This window comes from Capra hircus, chromosome 10 (genome assembly GCF_001704415.2).
Source record: "Capra hircus breed San Clemente chromosome 10, ASM170441v1, whole genome shotgun sequence".
Lineage (NCBI taxonomy): Eukaryota > Metazoa > Chordata > Mammalia > Artiodactyla > Bovidae > Capra > Capra hircus.
The window spans coordinates 13,679,895-13,696,841 of NC_030817.1; the positions used below are offsets into that span (position 1 = coordinate 13,679,895).

The window sequence follows — 16,947 nt, forward strand, 5'->3', positions numbered from 1 at the left end:
CCTAAGGCCCCACAACTCCTGGGGAAAGTGAGAGGCAAAGATAGTCAGAACGACAAAGCAGAGATCTCAGACTGCATTTAAATCCTGATGCCTGCCCTACCTGCTTCTGGCCTGGGGCAAAGGGTACAATGTTTTAAAGACCAATATTTTTCATCTGTGAAGGAGTGGAGGCCTGGCACGTGAGGGGCCCTCTCTACGTATCAGTCCACTTTCCACCCTCTTACTGGGATGTCTTGGCCTCGCTTGACAGCAGTGGGGGCCAGGATCTAAGCTGGCGGGACCTCTTTACTGAAAGCATAAAAAACAGGATGGATGCGAGAAAGTGTGAGATGAGAAGACAGCAGTTCAGAGGGGTCTACAGCAGAGGAGAAGGGGGTGGCTGAGGATGAGATGGTTAGATAGCATCACTGACTCAATGGACATGAGTTTGAGCAAACTCTGGAGACAGTGAAGGACAGGAAAGCCGGGTGTGCTGCAGTTCATGGGGTCACAAAGAGTCAGACACAACTGAGCGACTGAACACCACAGCTGAGGAAGCATGCCTCTGAACAGCAAGGGGCTCCAAGACACAGGCAAAAGAATGTTTTATTTTGCTTTTAAACATCTCTGAGCCTAAGTATTTTTAGCTGTAAAATGGAAACACATGTGGAAAGAATCAAATGAGATAACTTACAATAGTAGCTAATTTATACTCTGCTTACTCTGTGCCAGGCACTGTTCTAAAGACTTGACTTTATTATTTATTTATTGACTTTCAGGTCAGTTCAGTTCAGTTTAGTCACTCAGTCGTGTCCAACTCTTTGCGACCCCATGGATCGCAGCACGCCAGGCCTCCCTGTCCATCACCAACTCCTGGAGTTCACTCAGACTCACATCCATCGAGTCCGTGATGCCACCCAGCCATCTCACTCACATCCATCAAGTCCGTGATGCCATCCAGCCATCTCATCCTCGGTTGTCCCCTTCTCCTCCTGTCCCCAATCCCTCCCAGCATCAGAGTCTTTTCCAATGAGTTAACTCTTCGCATGAGGTGGCCAAAGTACTGGAGCTTCAGCTTTAGCATCATTCCTTCCAAAGAAATCCCAGGGCTGATCTCCTTCAGAATGGACTGGTTGGATCTCCTTGCAGTCCAAGGGACTCTCAAGAGTCTTCTCCAACACCACAGTTCAAACACATCAATTCTTCGGCACTCAGCCTTCTTCACAGTCCAACTCTCACATCCATACATGACCACAGGAAAAACCATAGCCTTGACTAGGTGGACCTTAGTCGGCAAAGTAATGTCTCTGCTTTTGAATATACTATCTAGGTTGGTCATAACTTTTCTTCCAAGGAGTAAGCGTCTTTTAATTTCATGGCTGCAATCACCATCTGCAGTGATTTTGGAGCCCCAAAAAATAAAGTCTGACACTCTTTCCACTGTTTCCCCATCTACTTCCCATGAAGTGATGGGACCGGATGCCATGATCTTCGTTTTCTGAATGTTGAGCTTTAAGCCAACTTTTTCACTCTCCTCTCTCACTTTCATCAAGAGGCTTTTTAGCTCCTCTTCACTTTCTGCCATAAGGGTGATGTCATCTGCATATCTGAGGTGATTGATATTTCTGCCGGCAATCTTAATTCCAGTTTGTGTTTCTTCCAGCCCAGCGTTTCTTCCAGCCCAGCGTTTCTCATGATGTACTCTGCATATAAGTTAAATAAGCAGGGTGACAATATACAGCCCTGACGTATTCCTTTTCCTATTTGGAACCAGTCTTTTTTTCCATGTCCAGTTCTAACTGTTGCTTCCTGACCTGCATACAGATTTCTCAAGAGGCAGGTTAGGTGGTCTGGTATTCCCATCTCTTTCAGAATTTTCCACAGTTTATTGTGGTGGAGAGGTCTGACAGAATGTGGTCCACTGGAGAAGGGAATTTATTGACTTACTTGAGCTTATTTAATCTTCACAATAGTCCCATGAGATAGGTATTTGTTGTCCCCATTTTACAGATGAGGAATGTAGGGTCCACAAAGGAAAAGTTACCTGAACAAGCCATGCTGTGCTGGGATAGAGACAGGGTGTCAACCTTCCTCTGGCTCCAAGCCTATGCCCTAAGACAGAGGTGACAAACTTCCTCTGTAAAGGACCAGGTGGTAAATCTTTTAGGTTCTGCAGCTCAGAGAGGTGTGTCTACATCATAGCAGCTCCCCTCTGCTTTTGAAAAGCAGCTACAGACAATACAGAAATGAACAAGTGGGCCTATGTTCCAAAAAACTTTGCAAACACTGACATTCGAATTTTATAAAAGTTTTACATCACTAATTCTTCTTCTGATTGCTTTCAACTATTCAAAAAGTGAAAAATCACCCTCAACTCAAAGGCCATATGAAAGCAGGGAGCTATCTTGCCTCACATACATGCTGCTGCTAAGTCACTTCAGTCGTGTCCGACTCTGTGCGACCCCAGAGACAGCAGCCAACGAGGCTCTGCCGTCCCTGGGATTCTCCAGGCAAGAACACTGGAGTGGGTTGCCATTTCCTTCTCCAGTGCATGAAAGTGAAAAGTGAAAGTGAAGTTGCTCAGTCGTGTCCGACTCTGAGCGACCCCATGGACTGCAGCCCACCAGGCTCCTCCGTCCATGGGATTCTCCAGGCAAGAGTACTGGAGTGGGGTGCCAGTGCCTTCTCCGCTCACATACATGAGAAGGGCCCAAACAGTGACGTGTGCAGACCGCGTGGTGGATCAGCATCCATTCTCTTTTCTTTCCCTAATCTTCTTCTTAGCTCCTATCAACCCAGAAAGTAGATATTTTGCTCTGTTCCCAGCAGATGAAACCAGGAATAGGGCTTTAGCGAAGAGTACTGTACTCTCCTTAATAAATATGGCCCTGTTGGTCCCAAGGAGACTGCGGATTTTAGGTCAGTGTCTCTCCAGCTCTAATAGGCAGACCCCAGGGACCTTGGTCAAATGCACAGGTCTAGGGAGAGGCCTGAGATCCTGCCTTTCTAACGGGCTCCTGGCTGAGGCTAATGCTACTGGGTCTATGGGTCAGGTCTCCTCTAGGAGCAGCCAGCTTTGAGAGCAAACCCTGTGTCCATAAACACAAGTCAGCTGGGTCAGGGACTGTCTTCTGTGAACAGTGCCCCTCGGGCCAGATGAGGGACTTCCTGGAGACATGGCAGGGTTCAGGACAAGTCAGCAGATCCCTCTCCAAGGGCAGCAATTAGATGACTTAAACGGGAGGAGGAAGACAAGGAGGGGCAGAGATCCAGTGCAGGCACAGGGTGGCCTGAGCACAAGCCATCAGCTGCTTCCGGCCACAGCTGACCAGGGACCTCCCTAGCCCCGGGTGGACAGGTGCCCCTCCTCCCGCACCTGCCAGGGTTCTGATGGACCAAGGCAAGAGGCCTATTTCCCTCATCAGGCCTCTGAATAACTAGGGCACTTCCACAAGGTCACCGTCATTCATTTAAATTCCAGCTCTAATCAGCAGGCTGAGCCGGAGAAATTATCACTTCGGAGCAGAGACGCTATCAGTGAAGTACTATAAACAGCGCCCCCCTGCCAGAGCCCCCCGCCTGCCCCAGGGAGGAAGAGGACTTGAGGGGGTCTCCCATCCACAGGCCCCAGCCCTGCTTCCTGCTTCTGAGGTCCTCCATCCACCCCGTCCTCTTCCTCTCCCCCAAAGCACTTCCTCTCCCCTTGGCAGAGAGTTCTGGAACACACAGGAAGTGGGGAGAGGACTGAGAGTTTGGCAGAGCTGGGATGGCAGCTCAAAGACAAACCCTATCGGCCAGGAGCATAGGATCAGCATCTGATAGGAATCCCTTCAGGGCCCCAGATGGGGTACGCGGCCTCAGAGATGTCTCTTTCCCCTCCCTGGGCCTCCGTCTCCTCCTCTGAAAAGTGAGAGAGTTGCAGTCCTTAGACAGGATGCCCTTGGAGCTCCAACGTGTCTCAAGACCCTGCAGACCCACAGTGCCCCTGGTGCTTGTGGCCATACTTTCTGCTCGAGAAATATTTCCAAGGCCCTCCTATGGTGCCATGCACCACCGAGCAGAGTTGGGAATGTAAAACCGCCCAAGATGCACACAGCTCTGCCTTGAAAATGCCGGAGTTTTTAAAGAAAAAGGTGCAGGCTTTGGAGACAGACAGATCTGAAATCCTGGTTGGTCCCAGCAGCTGGAGACTGTCAGCAGTTACTGGACCTCTCTGTGTCTCCGTGTCCTCTTCTGGAGTGTGGATCCTGACCCAGAGGGGCTGATGTGAAGAGTCAACCAGAGAATGCATGGCAGGCATCAGAGCTGCGGGTCCCTCCCCTCCTTCGGGTCAGCGCACCACAAGCGCCTCTTGCCACTTCGTTATCTTGAACCTCCCTCCCAAGGACTAGGAGGAGGGGCTGTGCATTTTCCCATATGGAAGTCCATCTGAATACCGCCTGCCTCTTTCTCCTACCAGGACATTCTCACTGAGTCCCCAGCTCATCTCCCGGACCTTAGGAGAAGTGCCAGGCCCCTTCTCCAGCTGTATTTTACAGGAGGGTTACTTCTAACCAATCTCCTCATCATGTAGAATTAATCAATTAATCAATCGTCCCTTTACAGTCTTCCAGCAGCCCCTGGGTAGTTACATTAGCTCATAAAATCCCCAATTTGTCTTCCTGAGGGGAAGGGGAAAAGAAAAAGAAAATGAGAGAACCACTAAAGGCCTCTTGTTTCAGAGCCGCAGCCCCACCGGCTCCAGATTGCTTGGCCAGGAGCTCAGAGAGGCGGGAGGCGGCCCGCTGACCTCAGCCAGGGCTGGGCAGTGCACGCTGCCTCCTGCCACCTCCAGGGCCGCAAGGGAAGTTTCTAGACCAGCGATTTGCTTCAGGCTCAGAAACCACACACACGCACAAAGCCAAAGCTCAGTGAGGAGGCAAAACTGGCAATCCGCTCTTGACACCTCAAGGGTAGAATGGAGAAGGGTCGGAATTAGGCTGGAATCCCCCACTTGGCCGGGGGACTCAGCTCAGGACTTCCCCTCCTGGCCTCAACTCCCTCAACAGAAAAATGGGGCTCAGGCAGTGTGCCTCGGAGGGTTTTCAAGAGAGCAAGACGAGATAGTGGCCGTGAGGCTGAGATAGTGCGGTGTTATGCTGGCGATCACTGCTATTTCTAAGGTAGGCTCACAAGTGACCTCTGCCCGTTTGGAGAGATGGAGGGGCCACCTACGGGTCCACGGCATTTCAGCCCAGCAGGGCCAGTGTGACACCTTCTGTGAGAATTAGGAAAAGGTGCCCCTGGGTCAGAGGCTGCCCTCTGGGTGCAGGTGTGGCAAAACACAGGTTGGGCTTTGGCCTCTACGCATTACCTGAGCTGGGAGCCGCTACACAGGACATAAGACACACAGGTCTAGGTGAAGACCCTGGGTCATCTCTGCAGTGAACCAGGAAGAGAAGGGGTCAGCCAAGTGACACGCAAAAAATTTTGGTGTTGGGCTTACTCCCTCATTTGAAGTATCCTAGGAAACATCAGCTTAGCAGAGAGACAGACCTCCCTGGACTCCCCTCTTTAAATGAGCAACTTCATTTTTACCTGCTTCATTTTTTTTCCACAGCACTTATTACCCACCACCTGATGCAATAGATATGCTGATATATATACATGTACACATATACATACACACACATATTTATAGTTGCCTGTGCTGTGTTAGTCGCTTCAGTCGTGTCCAACTCTTTGCAGCCCCATGGACTCCAGCCTGCCAGGCTCCTCTGTTCATGGGGATTCTCCAGGCAATAATACTGGAGTGGGTTGCCATGCCCTCCTCCAGGGGATCTTTCCAACCCAGGGATGGAACCCAGGTTTCCCTCATTGCAGGTGGATTCTTTACCATCTGACCCACCAGAGAAGCCCATAAATACTGGAGTGAGTAGCCTATCCCTTCTCCAGGGGATCCTCTGGACCCAGGAATCGAACCGGAGTCTCTTGCATTGCAGGCAGATTCTTTACCAGCTGAGCTACCAGGGAAGCCTTTTAGTTCTTTGTCTTCCTCTATCTGTAGTAAAAGATATATGAGGATGATCTTCTGTTTTGTTCACTGTTTCATCCCTAATGCCTAGAACAGCACTTGGTACATTGTAGGTTCTTGATAAATATTAGCTCAGTGAGTGACTGAATTAAAATATTATTAAATAGAATAAATTAAATGATATCTTCCTAGAAAATTCTGTCCTGTGCTCTGGTTCAAACTCTGCTTATTTTCAAAGGTGAGTGATAGGCAGAAGACAACAGAGGCAGGGAAACCTGTGTATTTGCTAGGGATGACAATATTATCCTTTTATGTTGTGTAAGATGGCATAGAGATCAACGATCAGAAACTCCACTTAAGTCTGGGTGATTCTTTTACATATTCAAAATCAATAAAGGATAAATTCCTTTGGAAAGGGTGCTACAGATAAAGTCACATTACCTCTGAGCAAAAATAAATGATAGTCTTATTAGGAAATACTTACAAGATCTTCAAGTGAAGAAATTCAGGGATGAAACCCCACATGTTCCAATGGAGTATGCATGGCTTTGCAGTCTGAGAACCCCAAGTTCAAACTCCAGTCCTCTGACAAGCCCTGTGATCTTGGACAAGCTGCTTAACCTGTCAGGCCCTATATTTCCTTCACATTAAAATGTATTTAACAATACTTCTCCTGTATTGATGCTATGAGAATTAAATGTTAAAAAGATTAAATAATAAAATATATGTGAAAATACCTAAGAAAGATGATACCCACTTCTCATTTGGTAGGGTTATTATTCTTAACCCAAAGTTCTATACCATTTAGGATGGTGGGAAACCATCAGAAGTCACCTGATAACCATCTATCTATAAATGGTTGTTCCTCTCATACGAGTCTATGTTTGTGTGTACACATACATCTGTCTATAAACACACATTGCCTACAATTAGGACTCTGGATGAATATTCATTTGTCCATTGACAAAAATGACAAGAATCATTATTCTTTCTTCTACTTTTCATTCATTCATTCTTTTTTTTTAAACAGGGAACATGTACTAGTTATATAACCATTAGGAAAAAATATTGCTTTTTCCATTGTGGAAAAGTAAAGTCATTTGTTAGAATATAAAGAAAGAAACCTTCTTTTACCCACATCATATTTTCCATGCTAAGTATGTCATATTTTCAACTTTTAACCACTTGATGCTGTAAGATAGTAGCTTAAAGATAAGTAGATTTTTGAAGACAAGGCAAAAATGCTTACTAAATTGGAGAATACATATTCTAATAATATATTTTTAAAATATTTTCAAAAAATGCTCAATTTCCATTTCTTCACCCAGAAATATTAATCAGAAGAGAGTAATTGTATAAGCATGGGAACCACATTCCTTTGGTTTGAAAATGGTTCTTCAAAGCCAATACAAATTCATCAATTTGTAGCCAATACAAATTCATCAAGACGTGAAGGCACGTCTTATAAACCTAAATCAATGAAAATGCAACGTGTTTAGATTTTTGCTCTGGGTAGAGTCCCTAGAAAAAGGTCTCAGTCAGAGTCAAACCATGCACAATCTGGCAGAGGGGAAATTTCCACAGCAGCTGTGCAAACACAAAGACTCACCTGGACCTTGACTGACATCTGTGGCAGCATTTTCAAAGGGAGGGAAACAGAGAGGAGAGAAAGAGGGAGAAAAAGAAGAAGAGTGTTAGCAACACACACACGCAATGCCATGTGCCCTTGCATGACTACTCAGCTCATGCAAGACCCCAAAGATGCTCAGTCTCTGAGCATTTAGCTCCACCTTCACCCAAAAGCCACCCATGCAAGCCGAGGGGCCAAGCTCCCTTTCCACTATGCATGTAGCAAGAGAGCTGAACTCCACATCTGTCCGGAAAGACATCCTCCAGGAATCAGATAGGGCCACAAACAGCCAAGCAGACCGGGATCCTGCAAGAATATTGGTTAAAATATTCTGGTTGATTTCTGCATACCCACACCCAAACAGTTTTCCTCCCCTCCGGATGCAGAACACTGGACAAGAAGTCAAGCAAGGTTTCTGCACAGAGAGAAAAATAGTGATAAACCACTCCTTTAAGGAACAAAGGAAAAGAGGTACAAGAATTAAGAGCAAGTTGCAGCGTCGTTCAGCTCATATGACTGAAGGACACAAGGTCACAAAACATTTATAATTCCCTCCCGACCCAGGATTCCCAGTGACCATTCTTCATCACAGACAGTGGTGTGTGTGCATGAGATTGCGTGTGAGTAGGTCATTTGCCACACAAACTGAAATTCTGCCTCTCCCTTCCATTTTTCTCCTTGCTTTTCACCCCATCATTAATGACAGAAATTGCCACTGGAAATCACTTCTGACAACTACAAATAAACATCCAGCTCTGGGAAGGTTGACATTTGAATTAAACCAATGAACTTTCAAACAATGAAGAATGGGTTCATGCCCACCATCTCCATGAACACAATCTCTTCCTCCCCCCTTCAAATGTAAAATAGAATTATGCTGGGGAAGCCCAACCCAGAGCAGCCAAAGCCTTGTTGTTAATAGAATCCCTAGACCTGACCTGGTAAGACAGCCTACGGCTCAGGAGAAGCAACGGGGCTACTTCAGGAAACCACTGGCCATCCAGGCCATCCTGGGTGACCCCCCTTAGAATCACTGACAACGGTGGGTCTGGGACATCCATGGACATTGTCTAGTTTAATTCTTTTTTGTTAAGATGGAGGATGAAATACGCTGAGAGATTTGTCCAAGGTCACACAGCTAGTTCAGGGAACAGATCCTAGGAGAGGCTCTGGATCCCGTGAATCCCACCCAATCCATACTTCATTCAACTGAAATCCAGGTCCCTCTAGGGTGCATGTGACATCAATTCAGTTTGCAAGCTCAAGTGAGCCCCTGAAGCCACAGAGAAGGAGGCGAGAGACTCCCAGATACCCTACGAGGGGGTCACGGATTATCCTGTGTACCTCTAACCTGTGGCTAACAGATTTGCTAAATTCCACCAGGTTCTTCGGGCAACGGGTTCTTTAGGGCTTTTGTCCCCAGGAAAATCCAGGCACTGATCTAACCCACAGCAACAGCTGGGCATTTCTCCAGCCCATGCTCTGCATTTTCTGAAGGCTGTATATTCCCAATGAGACTAGAGAGAGCTCTGAATCATTCCTCAGCCACACGCCCTTCCAGGTTTTCTGGTGAGTTGTTAGATTTAGGGGTGGAGTAGCAGCAAAGAGGAAGAGGCAAAGTAAAAGAGGTTGGAAGGGAAGCATGCTGCATAAATAACTAAGCAAGGTCATTAACTGTGACTGATGGACTGCCTAGAGCAGTGGTCGTTAGAGTACCCCGCCATTAAACAGGGTATCCAACTATTTCAATGTGGTAGAGTTCAGTGGAGAAAGGGTCAACACCGTTATTCATAGAAACACACTCTCTGGGGACACCAAGACCCAAGGGAGATAGGATACCTTGGAGCCCCAAAGTTCATTCAACACTAAATTGCCTATTTGGCCACAATAGTTACAATCCTAAATTACGGAGACAGATAGTCCAAGTTCAGATCCTGACCCTCTCGATGACCTTGGGTCAATCATTGAACTTCTGAGTTGTTTTCTTCAGTTATAAAATGGGAAGATAACACAGCCTCCCTCATGTAAGCGTTACTAGAATTAAAAGAGATTAAATACTTGTAAACCACTTAACTCAGGACAAGACAAACACTACATAAATGTTAGCTGTGCTGATTGTTATCATTTTTAATTACCAGGGACAGAATTACCCAAAAATGTTGACCAGATGGCTCCCTGGAAACATCAAGAGACCACAGGAATTAAGCTGTATTTTGTTTAGTGATTTGGGTTCAACTTATGCTTGTGAATGAAGACCTTGCTGCAGCCCTCCCCCCTGGATCTCTTTTCTCCCTCCCAATCCCCAGCGAGAAATGAGTCAAAGGGGAGTTCAAAAATTCTAGGTGAGAAGAAGCAGGGATCAAAACAAATGCCTTTGCTATTTCTTTTATTTTCCCTTGTGAAGGCTTAATACGGCCCACTTCTAATCCTGCATAAAAAATACTTTCTTGCAAAAGAGGAGCCAACAAGGCCACCAAGAAAAACCCCTTTAGCTGGGCGGGGGGGTCAGGGTCCAAGCTCAGTTCTTGGCTGTGACACCACACTGGAGGCAGCTCTAAGAATTTATGTCCAACTTGAATAAAAGAGAGACATCGTGTCACCTGGCACCTGTTCCAAGGAGCAATGAGTCTGCATTCAATTCTGACCAACAGAATGAAACAGCAAAGGTTTGGGCAGGCAGGGGTGGTGGCAGGAGAGGGGAATAGGGGGTGATTAGAACCTCAGCAGTATCCATCTGTTATATAGTCCATCCAGCATCCTTTCCTCCTCCTTTTTGTAACAAGTCCCAATTGTCTTCTGGGAAACCTTGTTTCCCACCCTTAATCCCTGTGGTTTGGTAAAAGATGACCCCCATCCCCACCCAAGGGTAGGCATGCCATTCAGGAATTAGGAATTAGCAGAGGGAGAAGGGGGTCCACAGCTGGATTACTGGGATTTGGGCTTAAGCTCTTCAGGTGGAGTGGACTTTGTGCCAGTTAAGAGCTTTCTGCACTTGTTCCTTATCCATAAAGTGGGTGTGATAATAGTTCCTACTTCCCAGGATTGTGATGAGCAGCTCAGATCAGCGCTTAGCCTGCAGAAAGCCCTCAGTCAGTGTCAGCTGGTAATGCTACTACCTTCAGGGGTATTTTATTTTTAAAGCAACAACCTTTTCTGTGGACACACAGCAAGGAAGGTTGACCTTGGACCCAGCTGGGGTGTCAAATTCCATGCCTTGCTACTGCCCCACTTCCCAGGTGATCATCACCAAAGCACCGCTGTCCGTCATTGCTATGGGTCACAGCCTGGAGTCTGTGTGTGAAGGAGCAACATGGGGCCCCAGGACGAATCAGAGGAAATATACATATATGTAAATGTGTGTATCTCAGTGTTTTTGGTAGATAAACAGTGGGGGCAAATGGCTGCAGAGAAGACAGCTGACAACCAGATGAGATCGCTCTAAGAAAGGTGGCATCCTCTCTGGTGCCAGTACCTCCTTGCTTGCCTCCTGCTATTTTATTTCCTCACACTGCTGGGCCTGTAGTTTTCCAGAGCACTACTGCATTTAAATCTATATTCTATTTTCTCTCCTAGAAAATAGGTCAGACCCAAGGCAGAGTTCAACAGGTGGGGTCCCAGGAGGTTTGGCTGGGCCACACCTCCAGGAACCTGGCTGGGCAGCCTGCCCCATGCTCCCCAAAGCTCCTCCAGGGGCCTGGGGTGGGAGGTTGGGAGGTATAAAAGCAGCAAGTCGGGGAATCTTGGACTTCCACTCTTGAAATGACCTAGCCCAAACGAGAGGTGAGGTGGGAGGGCTCCCCCCACCCCCATCGAGCTATTTTCTGCAACAGCAGCAGATGGAGGGTCCTTTCATTCCCCTACTTGGTTACAAGAACTGGAGCTCCCCAAACTACAGGAAATTGTTTCCTTTGAACTTTAAAATAACCATGCTGAGCATATGCACTTGTAGCTGAGATTATTGTTGAATATGCAATAGGCGTCCGTGGGGGCACTGAGTAGAGGTGGGCCTGGCCTCATTTATTTCTTCCCTGGTTGTGATGCCAAAGAGAGTGGGTGAAGGGCAGCAGTGGCTTTCAAAGCCTTCCTCTCCTGTGCTTTGCCCATCCCTAGTTTGGGCATGGCACCCCGAACAGAGGTGGCCCCAGGCTGGACCAGGATCCTTTTCATCAAGATTCCCCACCCCCAACTATTTCTCAAGCACCTGCTACCCACCAAGGTCAGTGTGAGTGCTACAGCTTGGAAGACAGGAGAAGGGAGGTGCCATTTACACGAGCCAACCTTCAGCGCTCTTGTCAAACAGCAGAAGTAACTAACATGAATTGAGGCGGTCCTGCCTACAGCCTATGAATTTGTTATTCCTCTGCCTGCCTGAACAGTCTTTGTCAGACATGGTTAAGACTGTCCCTCACTTTCTTCAGATATCAGTTCAAATGTTACTTCTCAGAAGGATTTTCTTTAACCACCTTCTCTAAAATAGGAAGCCTCCTCTTCCATTTATGTTTTTCTTTTTTTTATGGCACTAATCACTGGCTGAGCACCAAAGAATTGATGCTTTTGAACAGTAGTGCTGGAGAAGACTCTTCAGAGTCCCCTGGACTGCAAGATCAAACCACTCAATCTCAAAGGAAATAAGCCCTGAATATTCATTGAAAGGACTGATGCTGAAACTCCAATAGTTTGGCCACCTGATGCGAACAGCTGACTAATTGCAACAGACTCTGATGCTGGGAAAGAGTGAGGGCAGGAGGAGAAGGGGATGACAGGATGAGATAGTTGGATGACATCACTGACTCAATGGACACGAGTTTGAGCAAACTCAGGGAGATAGTTAAAGATAAAGAAGTCTGGTGGGCTGCAGTTCATGGGGTCACAAAGAGCTAGACACAACTTAGCAACTGAACAACAACAACAACTATTTGACATTACAGGATGCGTCTGTTTTTATTGTTTGTATCTCCCTTAAGATATAAGCTTCACGAGAGCTGTATTATCTAGTTCACTCACTACTTGTGTCCCAAGTGTTTAAGGAAGATCTGGTCTACAAAATGTGCTCTGCAATATGCCTTGAATGGTGACTAGATCATCTTAATTGATACGACTCACTGAGATGGATACTATTGGTAACTTAATTCACACTGGAGAAAACTGAGGCTCAGAGAAGTTAACGTATGTGGCTACGGACAAAGAGACACAGTGGGACTGGACTCTGGTTGTGTTTCAATGCTCTTACTCTGTTAAGCACTGTTTTCTTCCATGTTGGCCTCATCACCAGGTGAGTTGTCTCCATATAGTAACAAAGATGGGACTTGGCAATTCTAGAGAAAAGAGAGCAGCCTATTTCCTGGAGCACGTGTGTTCATTCACTTCAGTCGTGTCCGACTCTGCGTGATCCCATGGACTGTAGCCCGCCAGGCTCCTCTGTCCATGGGGACTCTCCAGGCAAGAATACTGGAGTGGGTTGTCATGCCTTCCTCCAGGGGATCTTCTCAACCCAGGGATCAAAATGGTATCCCTTATGTCTCCTGCATTTGCAGGCAGGTTCTTTACCACTAGAGCCACCTGGGAATCTATTTCCTGGTAATTGTAGTAAAATTCCCTGGGAAGACTCTCATTGATTTGGTTTGGGTCATATGTCCATTCCTGAGCCAATTGTTGTGTCCAGCGTCATACGTCAGAAGATGAATTTCAGGATAAAATGGGATAACGCCTGTCTGTCCCTGGCACAAAGCAATACTAATCATAATAAAGTTCACATTCATTCAGGATTCTGTGTGTGCTGGGTGCTGTCCTAAGTGCTTGATATATATCTTATGTAATTTTCGCCACAAGCCTAACAGGTAGGAACATTATTCATCCCATTTTACAGATAAGGAAACTAAAACCCAGTGAAGAGGTTCCGTCATTTACTCATACCTCTCATACTCAGAGTGCCACGTCAGATGAGAGTCAACCTCTATTTCTGAATAAAAGAACAAACCAGGATAGGTACCATCTAACCTATCAAGCTATAAATTAGAGATAAGAGTATTGGGTATCTCACAAGAGTGAGAAAAAGGCATAGCCCAGGTAGGCAATGGCACCCTACTCCAGTACTTTTGCCTGGAACATCCCATGGACAGAGGAGCCTGGTAGGCTACAGTCCATGGGGTTGCTAAGAGCCGGACTCGACTGAGCGACTTCACTTTCACTTTTCACTTTCATGCATTGGAGAAGGAAATGGCAACCCATTCCAGTGTTCTTGCCTGAAGAATCCCAGGGATAGGGGAGCCTGGTGGGCTGCCATCTATGGATTCACACATAGTCGGACTCGACTGAAGTGACTTAGCAGGTAGAAGGAAGGGTCAAGTGCAGTATGACCACAGGCCTGGACAGCTGGAGTTCCTGCTGGGGCTGCACACTTTACAGGGGCCTGCTCTGGCCCTTCTGCAGCCATAGCCCACCCCAGGAACTGAGACATCTACAGGGCCAGCTGGACTCCCTGCCTCCGGAACCAGCAACACCTGCCGCAAGCCCCCTTGTAGAGAACACTCAGGTACTCTGAACCCTTGGCCTGAACTGCCCCAAATACACCGGGGCCTCTTTCCTGGGTCCATTCTCCCAAAAACAGAGCCATCCACTGACGTGCATACTCTCGTGTCAAGAAACAGCCAATGGGAAGCCGTTTGCAGGAACTGCGGACTTCCATTGGCTGGGGCATCCACAAAGTGCACAAGGGTCTTTGCGGTGCTGGCAGTGGAGAGAAGGGAGGCTGACCACTGGGTCTCCATGTGTATTCTTATCCCAGGCCCACCAACACTGGGCAAGTTTTCAACTGAGGATTACAACCAACTTAACATTAGGAGAAAAAAAAAATGTTAAGGTAAAGACACCATCTCCCCAGTAGCCTATCTTTTCTTGCCCCTGGAGAGAATGACCATAAGCGTCTTCCCTCCGTTTCAGGAATAATATACAGAAGGTTTTTTTGGTTTTTGTGTTTAAGTTGAGAGCTAAAGCAAACTTCCAGCAGCGAAGAGGCTGGGTTTCCTGTGTCCTGGGGCTCTTTCCGGCTCTCAGTGTCTGAGCTCTTCAAACACAGGAAGAGTTGTCTTTCCACAAAAGGCCAGGTGGTGTTAGCTTCATCCCCGACACAGTGCCCACTTATCTGCCTTTGTAGAAGACGGAGCCCTCCCAAGCCCTGGTGCTGTTTGCTTTTGTTCTTTGCTGCTAATAACTCCAGACTGCAAGATGGAGCACAGGGGTAGCTGCTGCGTCAGGTGCTAGCTGCCTGGGAAGGCAGAGGTAGGGAGAGGAGGAGGATGTGAGGCAGGAAGGGAGGAGGGTCCTCCCGCGGGCCAGGTCACCTCTGCGCCCGAACACCTTAGGGGCCGCCACACCATGTAGAGGCTGCGGCTCGAGGAGCCCGGGCTTGACTGACAGGTGGGAAGAGAGGGAATTCCTCGTTATAGAGACAACGGGAGATCAAACGGAGGTTTGTTCTTTATGCGTGGTGTGTGTGTGTTTTAATGCTTTAAAGGTTCTGAGTGCAGACATGGGGGTAACGCCATCTGGGGTTTAAATCCTGTCTTTGCTATCTGTTATTCCAAATATGTTTGTTCAGTTTCTTACTGTACCTTCCTCTTCAGCCATGTGGGAATAATGGCAGTCAACTCAGTTCTGCTAGAAGCACGCATGCATGCCTAGAAGTCATATGCTTTGCAAGATCGCACAGTGAGGAACCACAGAGCTTTATAGGGAAAATAGGGTTAGGGCCCAGTGCCTTCAAACTCCATCAGCGACACATAAGGAAGGATAGGAACCTTACATGTGTTAAATGGTTAAGGAATGCATAAATAATACAGGGAGTATAGCATTTGGAAAAGACCTGGGGTTGCTTTCTGGAAATGGGAAGCTTGAAAGTTGCTGTGAAGTAATGCCAGAAGGGTCACCTCAGATTGGTCAGGAAGTTGTAACCCCAGATGTGGAGAGGCATGGCTCATAACACCCCTGGTAACTGAAGCAGCTGGCACGCACTGAGGTGTTTGCATTCCTACACAACTCAGTTCAGTAGGCTGCAGTTTTCTGCCTTCACCTCGAGTTTCTCATGGGCAAAATCATGCATAAGCAAAAGCAAAATTATTATGCTCAAATCGTTCCCTAATATATCAATCGCATTGGAACAAATTTGCATTTTCAAAACAAGCATTATAGCAGAACTGACTGTACTTAATTTAAATGGCTGTTATGAAGACCAAATGAGATGATCCATACATAATGCTCAGCACAACAGCACAATGCCAGGCACAGAGTAAACATTCAATAAACACTGAAACTATTGTTACTCATGTCCCTGCTGGCTTGTTGATACCTCCCTTGGTAAACTGAAAGTATAAGATTAAGCGTCTATCCAGTCAGCCTTGCAACAAAGGGCATCTCTAGCTAATTCCTACTCCCCACCTGAGACCAGGAGGCTGGCACCTGCAATAGGCTCCCACCTAACAAGACATGCATTTTCGAAAAGTCCTCATATCAGATGGACACTGCTAGGGACAGGATCCAAATGCCAGCTTCTTAGGTAAAGAAACGGTTGCTGTCCTCCCCAAATGAGCAAGACCCACAGGGAGAAGAGTACCCACCTGGGTCTCTGAGAACACCAGGAAATCAAAGGAGTAACTGACCCACATGAGAGGATAGCCCATCATCTGGTAGGATAAAGAGTGGATCCAGGAGGGGAAGAAATTAGTCAATTCTCACGTTAGAAAAACAACCTATATGCAGACATTTTCAATCTCCTGCCTCCTGCAGAGAGGAGAGGGGTTAAAAGGCAGGTTCTAAAGCCAGGGGTGGGGAAGGCAATGGCACTCCACTCCAGTACTCTTGCCTGGAAAATCCCATGGATGGAGGAGCCTGGTGCAGTCCATAGGGTCGCTAAGAGTTGGACACGACTGAGCGACTGCACTTTGACTTTGCACTTTCATGCATTGGAGAAGGAAATGGCAACCCACTCCAGTGTTCTTGCCTAGAGAATCCCGGGGATGGGGGAGCCTGGTGGGCTGCCGACTATGAGGTCGCACAGAGTCGGACATGACTGAAGCAACTTAGCAGCAGCAGAGCCAGGGGGCTTGCCCACGTGGCTCAGACAATAAAGAATCTGCCTGCAGTGCAGGGGACCCGGGTTTGATCCCTGGGCTGGGAAGTTCCCCTTGAGAAGGGAATGGTAGCCCATCCCAACATTCTTGCCTGGAGAACTCTGTGGACGGAGGAGCCTGGTGGGCTACAGCTCATGGGGTCGCAAAGCATCAGACACGACTGAGTGACTAACACTTTCGCTTTGCTAGTGCCAGGAAGA

General features: G+C 47.3%; 1 protein-coding gene across 8 annotated transcripts in view; it reads right to left on the reverse strand.

Moving 5' to 3' along the window:
• NRXN3 (neurexin 3) overlaps positions 1-16,947 on the reverse strand; it is a 1,815,686-nt gene that overhangs the window by 1,694,099 nt on the left and 104,640 nt on the right. For all 8 annotated transcript variants that reach the window (XM_018053902.1, XM_018053908.1, XM_018053900.1 and 5 more), the window contains exon 3: positions 7,602-7,619. In XM_018053902.1, coding sequence (XP_017909391.1) covers positions 7,602-7,619 — 18 coding nt within the window. The remainder of the gene's footprint in view (positions 1-7,601; positions 7,620-16,947) is intronic.